At 42.1% G+C, this 21119-nt stretch overlaps 3 protein-coding genes and 1 long non-coding RNA gene across 6 annotated transcripts in view; 2 read left to right on the top strand and 2 right to left on the bottom strand.

The window, feature by feature from the left end:
• Positions 1 to 2016, bottom strand: part of ZFC3H1 (zinc finger C3H1-type containing) — a 50670-nt gene extending 48654 nt beyond the window's left edge. Inside the window, exon 1 of one of the 2 annotated variants that reach the window (XM_044756408.2) lies at positions 1133 to 2016. In XM_044756408.2, the coding sequence (XP_044612343.2) occupies positions 1133 to 1721 (589 nt within the window). In that variant the 5' untranslated portion in view covers positions 1722 to 2016. The remainder of the gene's footprint in view (positions 1 to 1132) is intronic. The other variant, XM_070494607.1, reaches the window with a different exon arrangement.
• THAP2 (THAP domain containing 2) lies at positions 1942 to 16198 on the top strand. The gene is made up of 3 exons (XM_070494610.1): positions 1942 to 2397; positions 8981 to 9176; positions 12127 to 16198. Exons 1-3 carry the CDS (start codon positions 2069 to 2071, stop codon positions 12520 to 12522), a joined length of 921 nt encoding a protein of 306 aa, XP_070350711.1. The 5' UTR covers positions 1942 to 2068; the 3' UTR covers positions 12523 to 16198.
• On the bottom strand, positions 15699 to 21043 carry LOC106842185 (uncharacterized). Its single transcript, XR_006518054.2, has 3 exons — positions 20906 to 21043; positions 17565 to 17723; positions 15699 to 15836 (listed from the first exon to the last, which is right to left on the bottom strand). It is a non-coding gene; the product is annotated as an uncharacterized lncRNA (long non-coding RNA).
• TMEM19 (transmembrane protein 19) overlaps positions 20992 to 21119 on the top strand; it is a 31818-nt gene continuing 31690 nt past the window's right edge. For both annotated transcript variants that reach the window (XM_044755603.2, XM_070494609.1), the window contains exon 1: positions 20992 to 21118. The gene's annotated coding sequence lies outside the window, so the exon portion shown is untranslated. The remainder of the gene's footprint in view (position 21119) is intronic.

Consider the following 21119-nt stretch of genomic DNA (forward strand, 5'->3'; position numbering starts at 1 on the left):
TACTTATCTAAACTACATTTCTTGCCCCCTTTATATCCTGATATCTAGGGAAGACCCTTTGGCCCTAAGTATCTATAAAAATAATGTTGAGTGTCTTCCAAACAAACGTCATTATATGTAAGTTTCATACATCATGAATACATTAAAAAATCATTACACCATGGAAATTACAACCAGAAATAAAAGTGCTTAGTGCACTATTTTTATGCAGTTATCATGGAACAAGTCATGCAGTTCTACAAATCCATCATAAAATAGCAAATCTGGATATCCTGAGTAAACTCAGGAATGTTAAAGATAACTAAGAATAAGGTTAGAGGAGCAAAATTAGATATTTTGCTATTGTACTTCTCAACTTCTCCATAATCTCCACTCTCCACTACACTCCACGGCTTCCAAAATATTAAAATCAAAATGCTGTTAAGTTTATCTTTCTCTCTCTGGCCCACATTTGTCAACAGTGAGGGTTATAAACTATCAAAAAAGCGAACACAAGAAACAGAAAAAGTTTTCTGAAAAAACATATGAATTTAAAAGCTCTCAATTAACAAAAGTTAGTGAAGATACCAGGTTCTTTTTCCTCCCCTTTCCTCTTCAAAAGACAGCAATGTGTAAGAATAAATCGAGAAAAGTAGAAACAGAACCAGAAATAAAAAACAGCAGGATTATGCAGAATCAAACTTCCTAATTTTCAGTGTCAAAGTGCAATACGACATAAGCAAGTATTCCCCAAATTGTTTGACTTTGACTATATCTTTCCTCCTCCTAACAATCTAAATCAACCTGAGTCAAACACAAACTTCCGATACCAACAATAACAAATGCTAAGGAAACCTGGGCTTCTGAAGCACTATTACAAATCTGATTTTAGACGGTCTCGGATTCCACTAGCTCGGCCCCAATCCACAACACGTGAAAGCCGAAAAGCCCCAGACCCCATAAAGCGATCTCGAGAAAGCACACCCCAGCGTGACGCACGGGGATTACCAGCGGACGACTCGCTCCCAGTGCGCCGCCGCCGGGACAAGCAAGCGGCTCTGCCGCTCGGGAAAGTTACTCATCTCCCAGCCCGTCCCGCCGCCCGGGGCCTCGGGAGCGACACGCCCAGGGCGCACCGCCACGTGAAGGATACAGCTCTTCCGCGGCGGGGAGGGCTCGCGCCAGCCCTGGCCGCTGCCGAACCCGGGCCCCGCGCCTCCGCCCGGCGCCCGGCCCCCCGGCTTGCCGCCTCGCTCGCCCCCGCCGCGCCCCCGACTCCAGCGGCTGCCGCCGCGGTACGGTCGGCCTCGGAAGCGGAACCGGTCCAGGGCGAGGTGGCTGCGCTCCCAGAAGGACGGCCGCGGGCTGCTCTCGGCCAGCGCGCTCCCGGGCATCCGCGCGGGGGGCGGGTGGGAGCGGAACGGCTCTTTGGGTCGGTAGCTGCTGTGTCCCCTGAGGTGGCCCCGCTCCGACGCGTGCCGCGGGCGGGAGAAACTCCTCGGCGGCTGCTGGGACGAGCACGACGACGACGAGGAGCCGCCGCCGGACCCGCCGCCCCGGGCCGGGTGGGGCGGCCTGCGCCGCGGGTACGGCAGCAGCCCGGCGCCGCTGCTGCTGCTGCTGCTCCGGCTCCGGCCCTGGCTGTTGTTGTCGTCGTCGCTGATCTCCCCGTCCTCGAGCTCCCCTTCCTCCTTGGGCGAGAGGCCGCTGGCGGCCGGGGCCGGAGTCTCCGCGGTCGCCATCCCGGAGCGGCGCCCTCCACACAGCCTCAGCCTCCGTCCGGATCCTTGCTTCTCGGCGCCCGGCTTCCCTAACGGACGCGGTGGCGCGGCCTCACCGCCCCGACGCCTAGCGGGCTCTGCTCCCCAACTTCCCCGCACCCCAGCGCCGCCTCGCCGCACCGTCGCAGCCCAGCTTCCTGCCCTAGCGCCCCCTTGCTCCTCCGCGGCCAGGGCTCTTCCGCTTCGCGAGAAAGGGGCTCTGGAAGCGGCTCTGCCCGTGACGTCACTTCCTGCGGCACGCAGGAAACAGGCTCCTAGTTCACGCGATAACAATAGGACAACGAGATTCTCGGTGGGACTTGCAGTCTATGGCGCCACCCCCATTGGGGTGTCTGGGAGCGTGGCGTGGGCGGGTCCGCTCTTCGTCGCCGCCGCTAGCGGTTGATACCAATGGGCGGGGAGAGGGCAGGCAGCTGTGCGGGTGGACGGCTCCGAAGACGGCCGCCCGCCCTAGACGCGGGGGTCCCGCCGGCGCCGGGGGCCGGGAGGGGTGGGTGCGTCCGCCATGCTGGTGGAGGCGGAGGGCGGCGACTGAGCGGCGGGAGCGCGGCCGGCGGGCCGGGGAGATGCCGACCCACTGCGCGGCGGCGGGCTGCGCGGCCACCTACGACAAGCACGCGGACGTCAGCTTCCACAGGTACCGGGCGCGGGCCCTTCCCCTCTGCGGGCGTCTCGCGTCTATCCCGTATTCTCTGCCCTCGGGGAGGCGTCTTCGCCCCAAGAAGGCGGTCCACGATCTGTACGGTAGCGACTCCTTAGGGAGAAGTGACGGGAGGACGCGTTAGTTTCCTGCTCTTCCACTCCTGTAGGTGACGCCGGGTCTTGACATAAATGATGCCGCGAGAGGAGTCCTGTTGAAGGCAGCAGTCACCGTGAGAGCCTGCCATGGTCCCGTTAAAATTAGGACGTTCTCACTAGCTGAACCGACAGGGGAGCGCTTAGATGTCTAATAGTCGAGTCCAGCAACTCTGCGGAGGATTGAGTAGCCGTGGACTGAGCGGGGTTGGGAAAGGGCGAGAGATGTTTTCTATTCTTACAAGAACAGAGCGATAGAAAGACCTTAGGTTTTGTTTTTCCTTCGTTTGCTGGAAGAGCAATCTAAATTCTTTCCTTCTGCCAAATCGGAACTCTTGAAGGCACTTTGAACACTACGTGAAATATAGTAAGTACTCGGTAAATGTTTACCTTCTTTGCAAGTGCCTGCCGTGTGCCTGAAGAAGCGTTAAAAAAGTTAAGTGCAAACAGTTCTGATTCTATATACCTCACAGCTTAAGTCGATCCTAGAATGTAGAAAATTATATCCTTGACCTTTTCCCCATCTCATTATGACTAAATGTAAACCCTTATTAAAAGTTGCCACTTAAAAAAATCCTTGTGATGTTTCTGTTTTTCAACTACTTTACTCATCCATCCATCGCATGTGTACCGTGTTTTTATTTTGCCTGGCATTGTGCTAGGGATCCAGAAAATTCTCCTCTTCCTGGAGTTGAGAGTGTAACGAGAAAGGAAAACAAATAATTCCGGTTGAGGGCCACAGAAGAGACATTCAGGGAGACCTAACTTAGCCTTGGAAAGTCAAAGAACACTTCTCAAAGGATGTGATATTTCACATGAGACCAAAGGATGACATAGATTTGGTCCAGTATGCTGCTTTAAGGATTTTCTATTTTACCCAAAGAGAGCTTGAGAAGCCATGGAGGGTTTAATTGCATATTAAAAATCCCTCTGGCTGCAATGTGGAGAAGTACAGTGTTACTTACAGTGCTGGTCAAGCATCATCAAGAGAGGTATTTGATGAGCAAGGAGCTTACTATTTCTTTCACAGGGAAATCCTGCTACAGTGTCAACTGTGAGCTAAACAATGTCCTTCCTTGCTGGCAGAACCAGCAGTAGGTTAGAAGAGTTTGAGAGGGGATAGAGAAAACAGTTGGGAACCTGTAGTAAAACACGGGAGGGTCCACCTAGTGGCCTAGACTGGAGAGGTGCTGACAAAAGGGATGGAAAGAGGTGGACAGATTTGAGAACTGTTTGAGGGGGAACTGCTGTATCTGGTAATCTGATTTGGAAGATGAGGGATAAGGAGGAGTCAAGGCACCAATAATATGGAATGTTTAAGAGAAGTACAGTGGTACAATAACATGCATACCTCCTTTCTATTTTGACCATTTGCCTGCTATGAAATTAACATTTTCATGTGTGACCCCAGAAATTTAGGCCTTAAAAATAATATTATAATAAAAATACATTCCTATTTCATAGATACAAAAACTAACTCCTCTCCTAGGACATTGGTAGACTTCTTTATCCCCATGTACAACTTATATTGCCTAAATTTACTGGCTCCATTTTTATTCTCTTGCTCAGCCCACTCTAGTCGCAGTCTCCCCAAACTTCTGAAACTGCTCTTGATGAGTTGTCACTCCTACATTGGCATGTGATCCTTTCTCCTTGAAATACTCTACTTTTGAATTATTTAACACTAATTTTGTGATTTTTATCTTACTTTTTTGGCCTATCTTCAATCTATTCTGCCAGCCCCTCTCCCCACCCACTGACCTAAGTCTTCCCACTCTTATCAAATTGATTTCAACTGTTCCTGTGCCCTCAGTTAACATTTACTTGTTGATGCCTCCCCAATTAACATTTCCAGTCCAAATCTCCAGTGAGTTCCATGCCTGTAGGCCAGATGTCTCAATACTTCCTTGGTCTCTTCAGTTCCCCAGATTCAACATATCAAAACTGTACTAATGAACTGCCCTTCCCCTAATCTACACCACTTCCCATATTGTATTCCCTTTCTCAGTACAGTAAATGAAAACACCATCCACCCAGAAACTGGGAGGTCCTCCTCCCTTGACTTCTCACCATTCCCTCTTGATGGGATTATTACAGCAGCTCTTAGCTGGTTCACTGCATCCATTCATGCACTCCTAACTGCTCTTCTGTAATCAGTGGTGTGTTGCTAAATGTTTAACAACAGGATCTCCAGGGAAGGGGAAAAGCCCTGATTTGTAGTGTTGGCTCAAGGTACATGAGATAAATACTCCTACTGTGACTGATTTAAAACTAACAACATCGCTGATCATGGAGTTGGGAAGAAGTGTGCAGTGCCACATTATTATATAGTGCTTATACCATGTAGCTGGAAGAGACACAAATAATAGCAAAATAATCAGGAAGTGAGAGTTCTTAGTATTTATTACCTTTGTTTTTAATTTAACTACAAATTGGCATAACAATATTTGATAATGGCTGTGTTTAACAACTGGTTAAAACATTCTCTGTTAGGGGCCCCTTGCTGAGTGGTTGAGTTTGATGCTCCACTGTGGTGGCCCAGGGTTTTGCTGGTTCAGATCCTGGGTGCAGACATAGCACTGCTCATCAAGTCACGCTGGGACAGCATCCCACCTGCAACAACTAGAAGGACCCACAACTAAAAATACACAACTATGTACCCGGGGGCTTTGGGGAGAAAAAAAATCTTAAAAAAATTTTTTTTTCTGTTAACAATCAGCTCTCTAAATTAGGCCTTTTAATGGCTTATCAATGCCACTTTGGGTAAAGTTCAAAATTACTCTTTAATTTAGAAGGCCCTCCAGCATCATTTCATGTCCTAACATTCTTCCTTGTCCCTAAGATACTCTGCACTCTTCACTACTCCCACCCTAATTTCTCCAGCTAATTCCTCCTCTCTTAAGTCCTCCTGACTAGATGAGCTCTTCCTGTGTTATGGTTCCATGCAACCCTGTACTTGCCCTTTTTTTTTTTTTTTTGAGGAAGATCAGCCCTGAGCTAACATTTGCCAATCCTCCTCTTTTTGCTGAGGAAGGCTGGCCCTGAGCTAACATCCGTGCCCATCTTCCTCTGCTTTATATGTGGACGCCTACCACAGCATGGCTTGCCAAGCGGTGATATGTCCGCACCCAGGATCCAAACCGGCGGACCCCAGGCCACCAAAGCGGAACATGCGCACTTAACTGCTGCACCACCGGGCTGGCTCCTGTACTTGCCCTTTTATAACACTCATGGCACTTGTGTAATTACTTTTATAATAATAGCATTTATTTAGTATTTACCACGTACTGTGCACTGGGCTAAGCATTTACTTACATTGTCTTACTTAATTCCTAGAACCACACTAGGTACCATTATTACTCCACTTTATAGATGGTAAAACTAAGGCCTAAAAAGGTTAAATAGCTGCCTAAAGTCTCCCAGCTATTACGTGAAGGAGCAAGGATTGTGGGACCCTGGTTTGACTGCAGAGACAGTGCTCTCAGCCACTCTTTTCTACTACATCGAGCTGTTGGATTCTCTACCTTCCCCTTACAGTATACCCTCAGAGAAGGTAGATACCATAAAGGTAGGTCAGTTTTGTTTACCACTGTGTCTTTAGTGCCTAGGACAGTGCTTGGAATGTAAGAGGCATTCAGCTGTTTATTAAAAATCCAAGCAAAACAGCATCGTTTAAAATACTGAGTGATTTTCCAAAACATCTAATGTTTCTGAAAGCTTGGTTCTATTACTGTGTAGACAAAAATATAGCCGTCTGTTATCATCATGTTAACTTTTTAATATTTACAGGATGATTTATTATTACTTAAATTCAGCTTATAGGCTGTATCTCTCACCCTCTGAAAATGCTGAGAAAAAGCCAAACCACACATGCAGAACATGATTAAGGCTAATGCTGCATAAAACAGTATCCAAAATCAGATACAGAATTGTTGACTATTCTTCTATTTCACCACAAACAACTAAAGATTATTTAGTAATGCCAAACTAAACACATTAGTTCATTCATTGATTCACTCAGAAAAATTCATGTAGTGCTTATGTAACAGGATAAAGTAGTGAAAAACATAGCTCCTCACCAGGAGAAACTTAATGACCTAGTGGTGGAGACATAAAAGTAAGCACTTAGAAGAGAGTGATGTTAGTTCTGTATGATCGTGGACATCTAACCCAGTCTTCTGACCATGAAAAACCTCCATAGGAAGATGAGGTTCCTAAACTGAGTCTTAAAAAAGAGGAAGCAGAATTTGGTCAAATTAAGGTTCAATTTGAGGCACTGGTTTCATAATTAGGGAGCTAGTTTAAAAGAGCTAAAAAAAAAAGTTTGAAAAATATTATCTGAAAGACATTCTTCGTATATCTGAAGAGTCTTAAACAAATGATAATACAATGATAGTACTTATTTGTTCTGAGCCTTTTTTGAGTCCCCAAGAAGAAATGTGCTTGTAAATTAAAGCTTGATTTTTAGTTTAGGCCTCAGGAAACATTTCCAAACCACCAAATATTGGAACAGAGATTTCTGAAATGAGAATACATTAAGAGGTGAGGGCTAGGCAGAGTAGATAAATTCTCCATCAGAGGTTTCTAATGAAATAGAAAAAACTTGTATGAAAACATTTGAACTGTAGAGTGATAGACAAATGTTAATATCCTCAGATTAGGGTATGTGTGGGATTGGGGGCATACGGACAGGAGATGGGAGGGTGTTTACCAGCAAATCTGGGCTTTCACCTCTTTGTGCCCCTCACTGCTGGTAATTTGAGCAAACCTAGTATATCTGATATAGCCAAAGCTGTTACCTACTGAAGCTTCAGTTGGGCGCTTCTGATCCACATGATTGTCTAACACGAATCTAATGGTTCTTTTTAAACACTAGTCAGTTTGTAATTAATACTTAAAGGATAAGGTAGTCAAACTAAAGAAGAGTTCAACTCAAACTTCTTACGAGTCAATGTAGATTCTTACGTTTCTAAGGCAGTCAACACAACGCCAGAATTTTTAGACAGTCCCTTATGTTTTCTTTCTTAATAGGTATATACTGAGTACTTATCAGTATATTTTGCACTTAAAATGAATATGGAAGGAAAAACATTTCTGCTGGGCTTGGCAGCAGCATTTTACTCTGTAATAATTATGCTTTCTACTGTACTGTATAGCTTAAGAGTTTATTTTTTAAAAAATATGCCTTTTAACTACATGGAAGTAATACAATGAATTATTAATTTATATATTCTGTATTCATATTAATTAAGCAAATTTTTGTTGAGTCCCTACTGGTTGCAAGGCACTATGCTAAGTGTTAAAGACAGATGAAAAGATTTAATGATCCCTGTCTTCAAGAAATTTATAATCTACTTTTATTTTGCTGGAAATTTATTAAAATGGAAAAATTACAGAACAATGTGGTTAGTGTCATAATGAAGAAACACAGTGGAAGGAATACCAGAATCTGTGTATGCTTTCCTTGATGAGATTTAATCTGTAGGTATCTGATTTGCCTTGACCATGTACATCAGCAGATCAAAACACTGAGAAACTGAGCCAGCCTGATGACCTAGTGGTGGTTCAAGTTTGGTGCATTACGCTTCAGCGGCCTGGGTTTGTTCCCAGTCATGGACCCACACTTCCCATCTGTCAGTTGCCATGTTGTGGCGGTGGCGCACGTAGAAGAACCAGAAGGACTTACATCTAGGATATACAACCATGCACTGGGGCTTTGGGGATGGAAAAAGAAAAGAGGAGGAAGATTGGCAACAGAAGTTAGCTCAGGGCGAATCTTTCCCTGAAAAAAAGTACATTGTGAAATTACTCCTGCTCATAGTGGTTCCACATAAACTTGATCTAGATCAGTTTAGTCGTTTATTTTTACTACCCATGTTAAATAATAGGTTGGGAAGAAAGGTCTCTCTATAAAACTCTGAGAAATAAAACCATTCAAGTCAGTTTCTTTAGGTTTTTTTGGTGAGGAAGATTGTTGCTAAGCTAGTATCTGTTGCCAATCTTTGTCTTTTTGCCTGAGAAAGATTGTCCCTGAGCTAACACCTGTGCCAGTCTTCCTCTATTTTGTACGTGGGACGCCACCACAGCGTGGCTCAATGAGTGGTGTGCAGGTCCTCACCAGGGATCTGAACCTGCAAACCCCAGGCCACTGAAGCAGAGTGCGTGAACTTAACTACTATGCCACCAGGCTGTCAATTTTGACCCTCAAGTCAATTTTTTATTTATTTTTTTACAACTTATAAAAATTAGCATAAATTGGTTTCTGTTTCAGTGTCTGGAAATTGGGAATTTAAAATTTTTTATATAAATTGAAGACACTTTAAATCATCACCTTTTAAAATTTCTTTTAAGCACTTAGGTGCAACCAGAAGTGTGATAGTTGGAATTTGACTTGCCTTTTTTTTTTTTTTTTTTTTTTTTTTAAGGTTTCCTTTGGATCCTAAAAGAAGAAAAGAATGGGTTCGCCTGGTTAGGCGCAAAAATTTTGTGCCAGGAAAACACACTTTTCTTTGTTCAAAGCACTTTGAAGCCTCCTGTTTTGACCTAACAGGACAGACTCGACGACTTAAAATGGATGCTGTTCCAACCATTTTTGATTTTTGTACCCATATAAAGTCTATGGTAGGTAATGTTACTTTTACTCCATTTTTACCATTTTTAGAACCCATTCCTTTTTGTTTATAAAATAGAACAATTCAGAATGTACTGAAATTCATATATAATGATATGCCTCAAGAAAGTTGAAAAACTTCCTCTTGCGCAGTAAAGGTGCAGGCTAGAATTAGATCTCAATTCTGCTGACTCCAATATTCTTTCCCCAATCCAAATTGTTTTACTATGTTGGGTTTTTACATTATTGCCAGTTATCAATAATTCAATCAATGGTAAAACTGAGAAATCATGAATAATGAAACCTCCAGCATCACTCTGCTCTGATTTTAAGATATACAAAATTTGTGCTAAGTGCTTTAAGAACAGCACACCCAAAGAATAGCAGATTTATACCAAAAAATGTAAGTGCAGAGGGAGGCATAAAAGAAAACTTCATAGAGCTTAAGCATTTAGGCTGGGCTTCAGCTTGGAGTTTGGAACTTAGGAGAGGCTTCTTGACCTTTCACAGGACAGTTGCAATAGCACAGTGAGCACAAAAGCCAGTGGGTTGAGGGTGAGTCGAAAATAGTCACATGTTAGCAAGTGATATTTAAAAGGAAGGAGAGAATTAAGGTACAGGATGAATGTATTAAAACAATGTTATCTAGTTAGGGAAGATCTGATCAGAGAGGAAAAAGCTAGCTGAGAAAGACAGGGTCACTGAAAGGTAAGAAGGGGTAGAATGGGGCTGGCCCTGTGGCAGAGTGGTTAGGTTCACGTGCTCCCCTTCGGCGGCCCAGGGTTTTGCCAGTTGGAATCCTGGGCGTGGACATAGCACCACTCATCAGGCCATGGTGAGGCGGCATCCCACATGCCACAACTAGAAGGACCCACAACTAAAAACACACAACTATGTACCTGGGGGCTTTGGGGAGAAAAAGGAAAAATAAAATCTTTAAAAAAAAAAAAAAAGGTGTAGAATGAACAAAAATAGAGGGTGTAGCTTTGAAGAGGGGGACAGACATCTTTTCCTCTGAAAGAGGAAAAACCACTGCTTTTCTTGAGTTATTGTGATAGTTAAATGTGTGAAGATACATGAGTTAGGATGTGAACAGGAGAGGAAACTGGTGAACTAATTATCACAGATATTAGAAAAGCTCCAGGAGGGCAAGAACTTTGTCTCTCTCACTTCTGAACCCTCAGCACCGCAAATAGTGCCTGGTACTTAGTACATACTCAGATATTTATTGAATTTGAAGTATAGCTTATTTTTTGGCATTTTGATCATTTATTCATTCAACAAATATTTACTAAACTTTGTCAGAATCTAAGTTAGATATTGAGGATATAAAGATCAAAAACGGGGCCGGCCTGTGGCACAGGAGTTAAGTTCTCATGTTCTGCTTCGGCAGCCCAGGGTGCACCATTTCGGATCCCGGGCGCAGACCTAAGCGCAACTTGTCAAGCCATGCTGTGGCAGGTGTCCCACATATAAAGTAGAGGAAGATGGGCACAGATGTTAGCTCAGGGCCAGCCTTCCACAGCAAGAAGAGGAGGATTGGTGGCAGATGTTAGCTCAGGGCTAATCTTCCTAAAAAAAAAAAATCTTAAAAAAAATTAAAAGAAGAAAAGATCAAAAACAGTCCTTGGGGGCTGGCCCCATGGCATGGTGGTTAAGTTTGGTGCACTCTGCTTTGGCAGCCCTGGTTCAAGGGTTTGAATCGCGGGTGCAGACACACACGACTTGTTGGCCATACTGTGGCAGTGACCTACATACAAAATAGAGGAAGACTGGCACAGATGTTAGCTCAGGGCAAATCTTCCTCAGCAAAAAAATAAAGAGTCCCTGCCAATTCCCCTAGGCAGAAGGCAATACCAATTACAGGTTTCATGAGGACAGGAACCATATTTGTCTTCTTTACCATTATGTCCCCAGGAATTCCTAAGTTAATTCCTGTGTGTTTCATTAAATGTTTGTTGAATAAATGAAAGAGGTTATGAGGTTATGACATAATCTGGAAACTGTAGGTGGTTTAGTCTTGCTGGAGAATAAGTCAGGATGATGAATGGCAGAATGGGATGAAATCCTAAATGGTATAATATGCCATGTAAAGATTTTTTTCTTTAGATAATGGGGAGGCAAAGAGGAATTTAGCCAGTGTAGAAACATCAAATCTGTTAGAAAAATTATTCTGGTGGCAGAATATGGATTAGTGAGGATCAGAATGAGGAGGAGATCTAGAAAGAAGTTTTTAGTATTTCAAGCCAGGCATGATATGGGTCTGATGTGGACAGCGGCATTAAGAATGATGGAGAGGAGAGGATTCATGACAGAGATATTTAGGAGGTGGAATTAATAAGACTTGATGACTAACTGGATGAAAGAGATAAAGGAAAAAAAGGGTCCTTGGGTTTCTGATTTGGGCAAAATCTTCCTAGCCAGATTTTAAATCCTTGAATGGAAGATGTAACTGTGAACAGTTAGTAAGCAGATCTATTCAGGAGCTTGATACATGAGAAGATGTTTTCATTAAGCAGGACCCCAGGACTGAAATATTAACCAAATTGAGAGAATACTATTTACCTAAAAAAAGAGATCACATCAGTACCACACATACACCAAATGTCTTTATACATTCTATATTGGTCTTAGAAAATTGCAAAGGATTTTTTAAGTGTTGGTAGAATCATACTCCATAGTTTTGAAGAGACCTTGGAAGTCCATTGTCTATCTCCAAACCAACGTTTGTATCTCTCTGGAGAGGCAAGACAAAAAGAAATGGGTGGCTGGAATCAATTCAACCAGTTGAGAAACCTGAATCCATGATTACATGAGATAGGCTGCTGATGTTTCCTATCAAACTTTTAGAATCAATTTTCAAAAGAGCTGTTTAAATACTGTTATCCAAAACTGGACAAACTTTACTTATTTGTGATATTCCATGTTTTATGTTCAACCCTCTAATTTTATTTGGCTCAGAAACTCAAGTCAAGGAATCTTTTGAAGAAAAACAACAGCAGTACTCCAACCGGACCATCGAATTTAAAATCCAACATTAGTAGTCAGCAAGTACTACTTGAACACAGTTATGCCTTTAGGAATCCTATGGAGGCAAAAAAGAGGATAATTAAACTGGAAAAAGAAATAGCAAGCTTAAGAAGGAAAATGAAAACTTGCCTACAAAAAGAGCGCAGAGCAACTCGAAGATGGATCAAAGCTACGTGCTTGGTGAAGAATCTAGAAGCAAATAACATATTACCTGCTGGCACATCAGAACACATTTTACCAACTGCCTTAAGCAGCCTTCCTTTAGAAGATTTCAAGATTCTTGAACAAGATCAACAAGGTAAAATGTTAAAAATTTTCAAACTCTAAAACAGACCAAGAGTACCTTCATTTACAATTACCCTGCATAGAACTTGATGCCCATCCTTCGTTCCAGTCAAAGGTAAAGATATTTAACGCAATTACGCCAAAAGTGGGTATTTAATAGTTTTACTTGAAGTACCGTTACTCCTGTATAATTTATGAAGATGTGATTACCAAAAAAAATGGAAAACTTCCTATGAAACTTTGAAAAAGAATGGAAGTGCCTTATGTGAGAACTACATACTTAAAAATTTTGTTAGTAAATTGTATTTTGCAAGGTGTTTTGTGTTTTTGTCTTTTAAAACTACTTTTAAAGAACACTCTATGACAATGTGTTTAATTTATATTAGGAAATATTTTTTTCCTGTACCAAAGTTGGGATATTACATTCTAAATAAGATGGTAAGTAGGAGTTAACCAACATTGAATATGACTTTAGAACTGCTAGGGTTTGTATTAATTTATTATTGGCACTGTGATTTGGAAACTTTAGAGGAAAAAACCTGAGGTTCAGGGAAAATTCTTTTATTTAAACTTTCTGTATCTTTTTACCAGTAAAAGTGAGCTAATCGTGGCCTCCTTCATAAGAATATTACTTTTAAAATAGATTGTATTTTGAAATAATAATTTTGAATGTGAAGTACCCTTGAGTCATCCAAGCTAGATAAGGCCTCAGGTACCTTAGACTAGTAAAAAGTTGTAGTGATTATATTCACCTTCTAAGAAAATATGTCGTGAAATTATGCAGAGATGGGGATCTAGCTTTTACTTAAAAACATAAATATACTATTTTTCTCATAATAAAAGTATTACATTTCCATTTTCGAAATTGATGCATTAATAAGCAAACATGCCAGAAAGTTCCATTTTAGGAATATTCCCTCTACTCCTGTGTGTGTCGATAGCAAAACTCTTAAGCTTTTTTTTTTTATGAACCCACGATAGAATTTAATTGTAGAAAAGTATTTATCATATCTTCACAACTTGTAACTTAAAATGGAATCAGTTTATCTTACACATCAGCTTGCTTTTTATATCTCCTTTTTCAGTGAGTGTCAAATAGGGCAACCATAGTGCCTAAGCGAATGAGATGTGGTTCTCTCTGATAAAGCTATGCACATGCTAATTAATTTACAAATAGAATATCAGAACTATTCTTATAGTTGCCACTTGAACAATTGAACGGTTTGCCTTATTTTACCAGATAAAGTTTAATAAGAACCCTTTCCTTCAAACAGCTTTGGTCAAATCATGTAAAAATTTATTAATGTGTAATCAAGTTATTCAATCCTGATTCGAGCTTCTGACACTGCCATATGAAAGCAGCATACACCTAATCATAAACTGCTGTAAATCTTTCCTATTAAGGTAATGGCTATTTGATGATGAAAAAGACTTTTTAAAACTTTTTTAATGATATTTGCTTGGATCCTAGCAACAGTCTTTTGACAGTATTAGCACGCTTTCTTTTAATAAGGGGATTTACAGAGGCAAAAGTAGGAAAAATCTCTTTTAGTTATCATCAGGCACCTTAGAACAAATATTTATGAAAACCCTTTTGTGTATATTGTAAACCTTGTTAGTCATTTTATCTTTATCTTAAATATTGATGTAGCTCCTTGGAATTGTCACTTTTTTTTCCTAATACGCTTTCAAATATCTTTTCACCAATATATAATCATGAGCAAACACTAACTGTACGTATTTTATACCTCAAAATAAGTTGGGCAAATAATCATTTAAACGTAAACTATGTTTTCCAAGTATAAACCCTCATGGGGTTCACCGCCCCTCTCTAATACAAAAGAGAACACTAACTAATGCAGGCTGGTTCCCATCTACAGTAATAGCTTGATATCTTAATATAATGTTTTAAAAATCACAAAAACAAAACATTCTAAAATACAAGCTTTTGGCAAAGTTAGTCTTCATTCATTATTATTTGAGAACACTGATTAAACTACCACACAGTAATTTCAAAGTAAATTTTTTTGCTGTTTTCTCCATGTCATTTTTATGTTACTGTCCTGATAACATGCTCCAAACTCTCCCTGCATCAAATTATTTTATTAACACACATCTGTCTACCTTAAAACTACTTTCATTCATAGAAAAAACCTAAAAGCAATCTTTTAAAATCCTGTTTTCAGGGGCCGGCCCCATGGCTGAGTGGTTGAGTTTGCACACTCCGCTTTGGTGGCCCAGGGTTTCGTGGGTTTGGATCCTGGGCACAGACATAGCACTGCTCATCAGGCCATGCTGAGGCAGCGTCCCACATAGCACAACCAGAAGGACCTAAAACCGGAAAATACAAGTATGTACTGGGGGGCTTTGGGGAGAAGAAGACGAAGAAAAAAAAAGAGATTGGCAATATGTTAGCTCAGGTGCTAATCCTCAAAAAAAAAAAAATCCTGTTTTCAGTTTGTTGATTAACTTCTTATCACTTTGACCATATGCCATAAAACTAATCAAAGTTATAACAGCTCTTTGTCCTCTGCTGGACACAACACATATCCTCTGTTCGTTCATTCTATGTCTGTCATTCATTCAATGTCTGAGGCACTAACCTCTACAGAGAACCAGCCAAAGCCTAGGAACTTGATATAAAGATGAATATGACATGATTTTCTGCCCTTAAGTTGCTCAGTCTCCTGAAATATTGTTTATAATACAATATGATAAATGTTATAAATGAAATATCTGTGAAGGGCTTTGGTAAATGCTGTTGAATTGGAATTTAATGAGAACATATCAACTTTAGACCTTTTTTTCTAATAAGATGCTTTCTTTTGAAATGAAACAGATTTCCTGATAATGACTTAGCCAAAGGAGGTAGAAGGACATTGGTGTTGACCTGAATTACAGAGTGTTTTTAATGAATTGTAAGACATTTTTTCTGTTTAAAATGAACACTGAAAAAACTTGTTGTTAATGCTATCTTAGTTAGAAGGAAAACATAATTAAATAAAATACTACATCAAAGCCAAATAATGGAGTTTATTTGACATTTGATATTTTTATAAAATAACAAACCCTACTAACAGACTTTTAAAAATAATTTAACTCAGAGTCGTAAAGTTAACAAAGCACTACGGCACCCATTAGTTCTCTTACTTGTTCTCACAAATATTCTGTGTGGTAGGTGTTCGTATCTCCAATTTACAGATGAAGAAATCCGTGTTCATTTATTTATTCATTCAGACATTTACTATGTGCCAGCTGGCACAAGGGATGGAAATGCCAATAATCCAAAAGGTTCTAGATTGAACACTGGTCTTTGGGCTCCAAATCCTCTTCTCTGCCCTCCATATTATAACTCTCTGTTAAACATATGAATCATATTATTAAAATAACAAGTCATGTGTCTCAAAAAACTAAAATAAAAAACTTTATATAGGTATACAGTAAAGATAGTCTATGAAGTCACTGTTGATCTCTTCTGGGTAAACTTTATAATGTTGGTATTTTATCTCATTTCTCAATGTTAGCACCTGGGTAAATTTTAATTTTGGTATAATATAGAAATGGTTCATGTTTATGCCACAATATGGGATTCTTTTGGTATTTAGACAGTTGGAAACTTTCTAAAATTAATGATTTTATAATATTAAACAATTGCATATTGTATTCACAAAAAGTGTATTCCCAGTATGTTGATATTAAAAACTTTTTCCCAAGGAAATTGTCATGCCTGTTATTTCCAAAAAATGTAAACAAAGGAGTCCTTCCCCTAAACTGACCCCTAAAATACTTCTGTAGAAGTCCCCCTCCTTAAATTGCCAGGCTGTATACAAAACAAAGATATGTAAAGCCTGGAAGAATTATCATTTTCTTTTTTGTGACTCAAGTTATATCTAAACATACATTGCAGTTTATTTGCACTGTTTTTAAATACCGTTTATGCAATCTAAACCAGATATATGAAGGGCTATAAAAATTGTCTATCCTGACAATAATTTTAGACTTGCACAAAGATTTATTTGTAGATATGGTATCAAAGCATTATTTTAATAACAAAAATGAAAGATGTGATTTTTAAATTTTTTTTCTGATACTTTAGAGGAAACTAGGATGAATCAGATAGATGTCCCTCTTAAGGCTACTGGAAAAAAATACTACATTTATTTATTCCTGCCCTCACTGCTCCCCACCCCATCCCTAATGCCTTTTTAGAATGAGTTGAATCTAAGGTACATATCAGTCTTCAAACTGCTGCCTAGGCTTTTAAAATTTGTGCTCCAAAAGTTAAAAAAAATTTTGGGGGGGGAGTGTTTAATGTCAAGAAAGCAGATATGTGCCCATCTCTCAGATGAATTATCAGTTTATTTAGCTGATATTTCAAACCTTGTTAGTGCTAACTCTTCTGCATTCTCTTGAACTTCCTATTATCATGCCCTTCTTAACCACTAGACCTTTACAAATTGTCCTTCCCTTAGCTTGGTCACTTAGCAAACTCCTTGTCATCTTTCAAGTCTTAGTCTCTCCATCACACTTTCCCTTAACATACCAAAGTGCTTTTCTCCCTGGGTCCTGCTTTACCCATAACTTGGATAAAGTCATATTATAATGTAATTGTACATATCTATTTTCATCGTCTCTTCCTTCAAGGAAGTATGTGTGTGTTCTGTTTTTTCTTTTTGCACCTCAGGGGTCTGACATGTATATATTGGGCATTCAAATATTAGTAGATTTCAGAAAATCTAAACCACTCCTTTGGCTTAAATTCAAAGGGACTGCACATAGAATCCACTGATATTTTCCCAGCAAGATTAAGTGCTTTTTGTCATTGAGATGAGTTTACAATTGGTGTTAAGCACCAAGTGTCTATCCCAGAAAAATCCGAACTTGTTTGTGTTAAAGAAGGCTTCAACAGAAATACGTATTTATATTGTGAAATCTAATGATTACTAGTCCAACAATGAATTTTCAGTCTGCTTCTCTGATTACTATAGAAATCCTCAAACGGTCAGGTTTTCTGAGGGAAAGGAATCTGGTAAAACAGTTAACTCTGCTGGAAAGGTTTAAACAAAGGCATTCACGTTTCCTACCTTCTTGCAGCATTTAATAATGCAGTCGTGGTCCTGAGAGGACACGGGACTTCTCGCCCTGAAACATGTTGGAGGTGCTGGAGGAGGCTGGATGTGGTGGACGCACCTACTAGTGTCCTCACCCCTAACCAGTGTCGACGAAAATAATCCATATCCAATCTATAAATGAAAATTTGGGTAAGTTTATTCTGAGCTTAAATCTGAGGATTATAACCCGGGAGAGTCTTTCCACAAAGGAACAGAGCACTCCAAAGAAGTGGAGGTATAAGGGTGGTTATATACCCTCAAAGAGGATGTTTCACATAGGATTGAAATGTCCCTTTTACAATAGTCGCAAGACTGCTCTGTCAGCACAGCGATTGATGGAAATAGCAGGTAGGTCTTCTGTCTCTGTGAACACAGCAGGGTGGCAGTCTGTTGTCTCCAGCTGTGTGGTCACAGGTGAGCTGGGAGGTGAGTGCAGCAATCAGTTCCTAGCCTAAGGAAAAATGCTTATCCCTAAGGAAATGCTAATTTTGGGGGTAAGTTGCACCTTTATCTCAAGGGCCTTTGTTCTGGCCAAAGGAAATGTCTAAGCAGATATGCAATGTGTGCTCAATAGCCACAGTCAGGCCCTTTTGAAAAAAAAGTCAGGCCGAATTAGGTTTATACCAAATGGCTTCCTCATATACTCCAATATATCCTATTGCTTGCCATTTTTATTTGTCACCAGCAATTCTCCAGCTAGAAAATGCCTTTTAAAATGAATAGAAAAAGACTGCTTACATATTTTTTTTTTTGAGGAAGATTAGCCCTGAGCTAACATCTGCCGCCAATCCTCCTCTTTTTGCTGAGGAAGACTGGCCCTGAGCTAACATCCATGCCCATCTTCCTCTACTTTATATGTGGGACGCCTGCCACAGCGTGGCTTACCAAGTGGTGACATGTCCGCACGCGGGATCCCAACTGAGGCGGAATGTGTGCACCTAACCGCTGCGCCACCGGGCCAGCCCCTACATTTTTTAACCTAGTGAATGAGTGCACCAAGGCTGCCCCAGGGAGAGAAGCCCAGGGCATCCTGGCCTACATGCTGATCTATATGAGCCGATGCTTATCTTAAGTTATATGACCACACAATAACCAGACCCCCACCTGCACTGATACCATTTTCATGACTTTTTACATCATCGTTCTTTGGTAAAAATAAGTCACGTACCCATGCCTTATAAATTTAGCCCTAACCCTCAACACTTGCAGCCCTTCCCCGCCCGTGGGTCCCGTCCCCACGCCTGCAGGCCTTCACCACCTGTGGGTCCTGTCCCCACACCATTTCTGAATAAAGGAGCACTACTACCAGAACTTGAGAGTCCACAAAATCTTTCTTTTGACTCCTAGGCTCCCGAGCCCCCATCAGTTAATGTCTATAAAAATCACTGGACTGTAATGATGAGGATTTTTAGGCTGCTTAATTTTAAAATGGCTTATGATGAGGATTTTTAGGCTGGTTAGTTTTAAAACTACAGATGAGATTCAGGCTCCAAGGAGTGGAATTTGTTTGCCCCTTTGTTGGGAAACATTTACATTTCTAAGGGAAACCTCTATCTGTGAAGATGCCTCCCTCTCTGTACCAGGAAGAAGGGGGAATGGTCTTATCTCTAGAAGCTCTTAATGGGGAAGGCAAGAACTTAAGTTGGTTGCTGTCTGGCAATCTCATGTAACTGGTTTAGGGTGGTGGCGTCTAACCTTTCTAACCTTTACTTAATCCGATTTGATTCTTGTCTAAAAGTCATGGGATCACCCAATGACCAGACCCCACCTGCACTGATACCATTTTAACTTTTTTTTCATGTTCTTTCCTTTGTCTTGTAAAGAGATGAATCATATACCTATGCCTTAAATTTAGCCCTAACCCTCAACTCGGGGCAGCAGCAGGAGCTCTGACTGCCCGTGGGTCCTGTCCCTACACACCAGCTCTGCCTCCCCATGGGTCCTGTCCCCATGTCAGCGGGGGCAGCAGCAGCTGCTCTGCCTGCCCGTGGGTCCTGTCCCCATGCCAGCGGGGGCAGCAGAAGAGGCAGCAGCAGGAGCTCTGACTGCCTGTGGGTCCTGTCCCCATGCCAGCGGGGGCAGCAGAAGCAGCAGCAGGAGCTCTGACTGCCCGTGGGTCCTGTCCCCATGCCGGCAGCAGAAGCTCTGACTGCCCATGGGTCCTGTCCCCATGCTATTCCACACTATTCTCTAAATAAAAGAGCACTCCTGCCAGATCTTGAGAGTCTAAGAAATCTTTCTTTCGCCTCCTCGGCTCACCGACCCCGCATCAGTAAGATCATGTTTTTTTTAAGACTAAGGATACTTTAATGACGTTAATTCCGGCAGACCGTTTCAGCCTTAAGCCAGATGACTTGTTTCATGGAAAACGCAGCAGTAATCTGGACACTGGGAGGAACGGAGGAGCCATGCTGGCTGGAAGGCCAGTGTAGGGACCTGGAATTGGCCACCCCAAGATATGTCTCTTTGGCATCGGGATTATTTGAGGCTGATTGCTTTTGATAAACCGGGACAAGGAAGGAGGCTCTGAGGAAAGGAACTTGCCGTTTGTTAGGACACATTTACATTTGTAAGGTAAATCTCTATCTGTAAAAGGTGCCTCCCTCTCTGTACCAGGAAGAAGGAGATGACCTTCTCTCTAGAAACTCTTAATCAATGCCAAAGGCAAGGACTTAAATCTGCATTTTATTGTGCTTGTCTGGTAACCTCCTGTAACTAACTTCCCTCCCCCTCCCAACGTTGGCATTTCTTTAAGGATTAAGAGTCTTTCCTTAGGGTAGGAACTGATTGCTGCCCTCACCTGTGACCACCCAGCTCAAGACAATCGGCTTGCCTCCTGCTACGCCCACTGAGATAGCAGACCACTACCTGCTGTGTCCATCAAGCCCTGTGCGACAGGGCAATCTTGTGACTATTGTGGGAGGGACATTTCAATGACATGTGAAACACCCTGTTTGGGGGTATATAACCACTCTGTGCACCCCACTTCTTCGGTGCCCCTTCTTCCTTTGGGAAGAAAGGCCCCAGGCCATGGTTTCTCATAAAGCTTTGCTTAATTTTCTCTTGCTATTCTGTCTCATATGAATTTAACTCGGTCTCTGGCCATACGAACCCACATTTGGGACGAGGAAATGTCTTCCTTCCCTACACCGGTCACCAACACAGTTATTCACGTGTGCCCGAGCCAGAGGGTCGTGAGAAAAATGGCTCCGACGCCCAGGCCCCCCGGCCCGCCGGCGGCGGAAGTGGGTCAGCCGGCTGGCCCCGAGCCCGCGCACAGGCACAGAGGTCCCGGCCTTGACGCTCCACCCTACCCTGTCGCCGGGGTTCACGCGGACAGGCGCACGAGGCCGCCGCCGAGAGATCCTACAGCGCCGGAACCGGCCCGCGCCGCCCCGCCCCGCCCCGCGCCGCGCCGCGCCGCTCGGTCAGAGGACACGACGGGCGCAGGTCGCGGCAGACGGTGCCTTCGTCCCGAGCGGCTCAACCAGAGGCTTGTCTCCACGACGCGACACGCCCCGCCGCAGG

The sequence above is a fragment of the Equus asinus genome, chromosome 22, assembly GCF_041296235.1.
Source record: "Equus asinus isolate D_3611 breed Donkey chromosome 22, EquAss-T2T_v2, whole genome shotgun sequence".
NCBI lineage: Eukaryota > Metazoa > Chordata > Mammalia > Perissodactyla > Equidae > Equus > Equus asinus.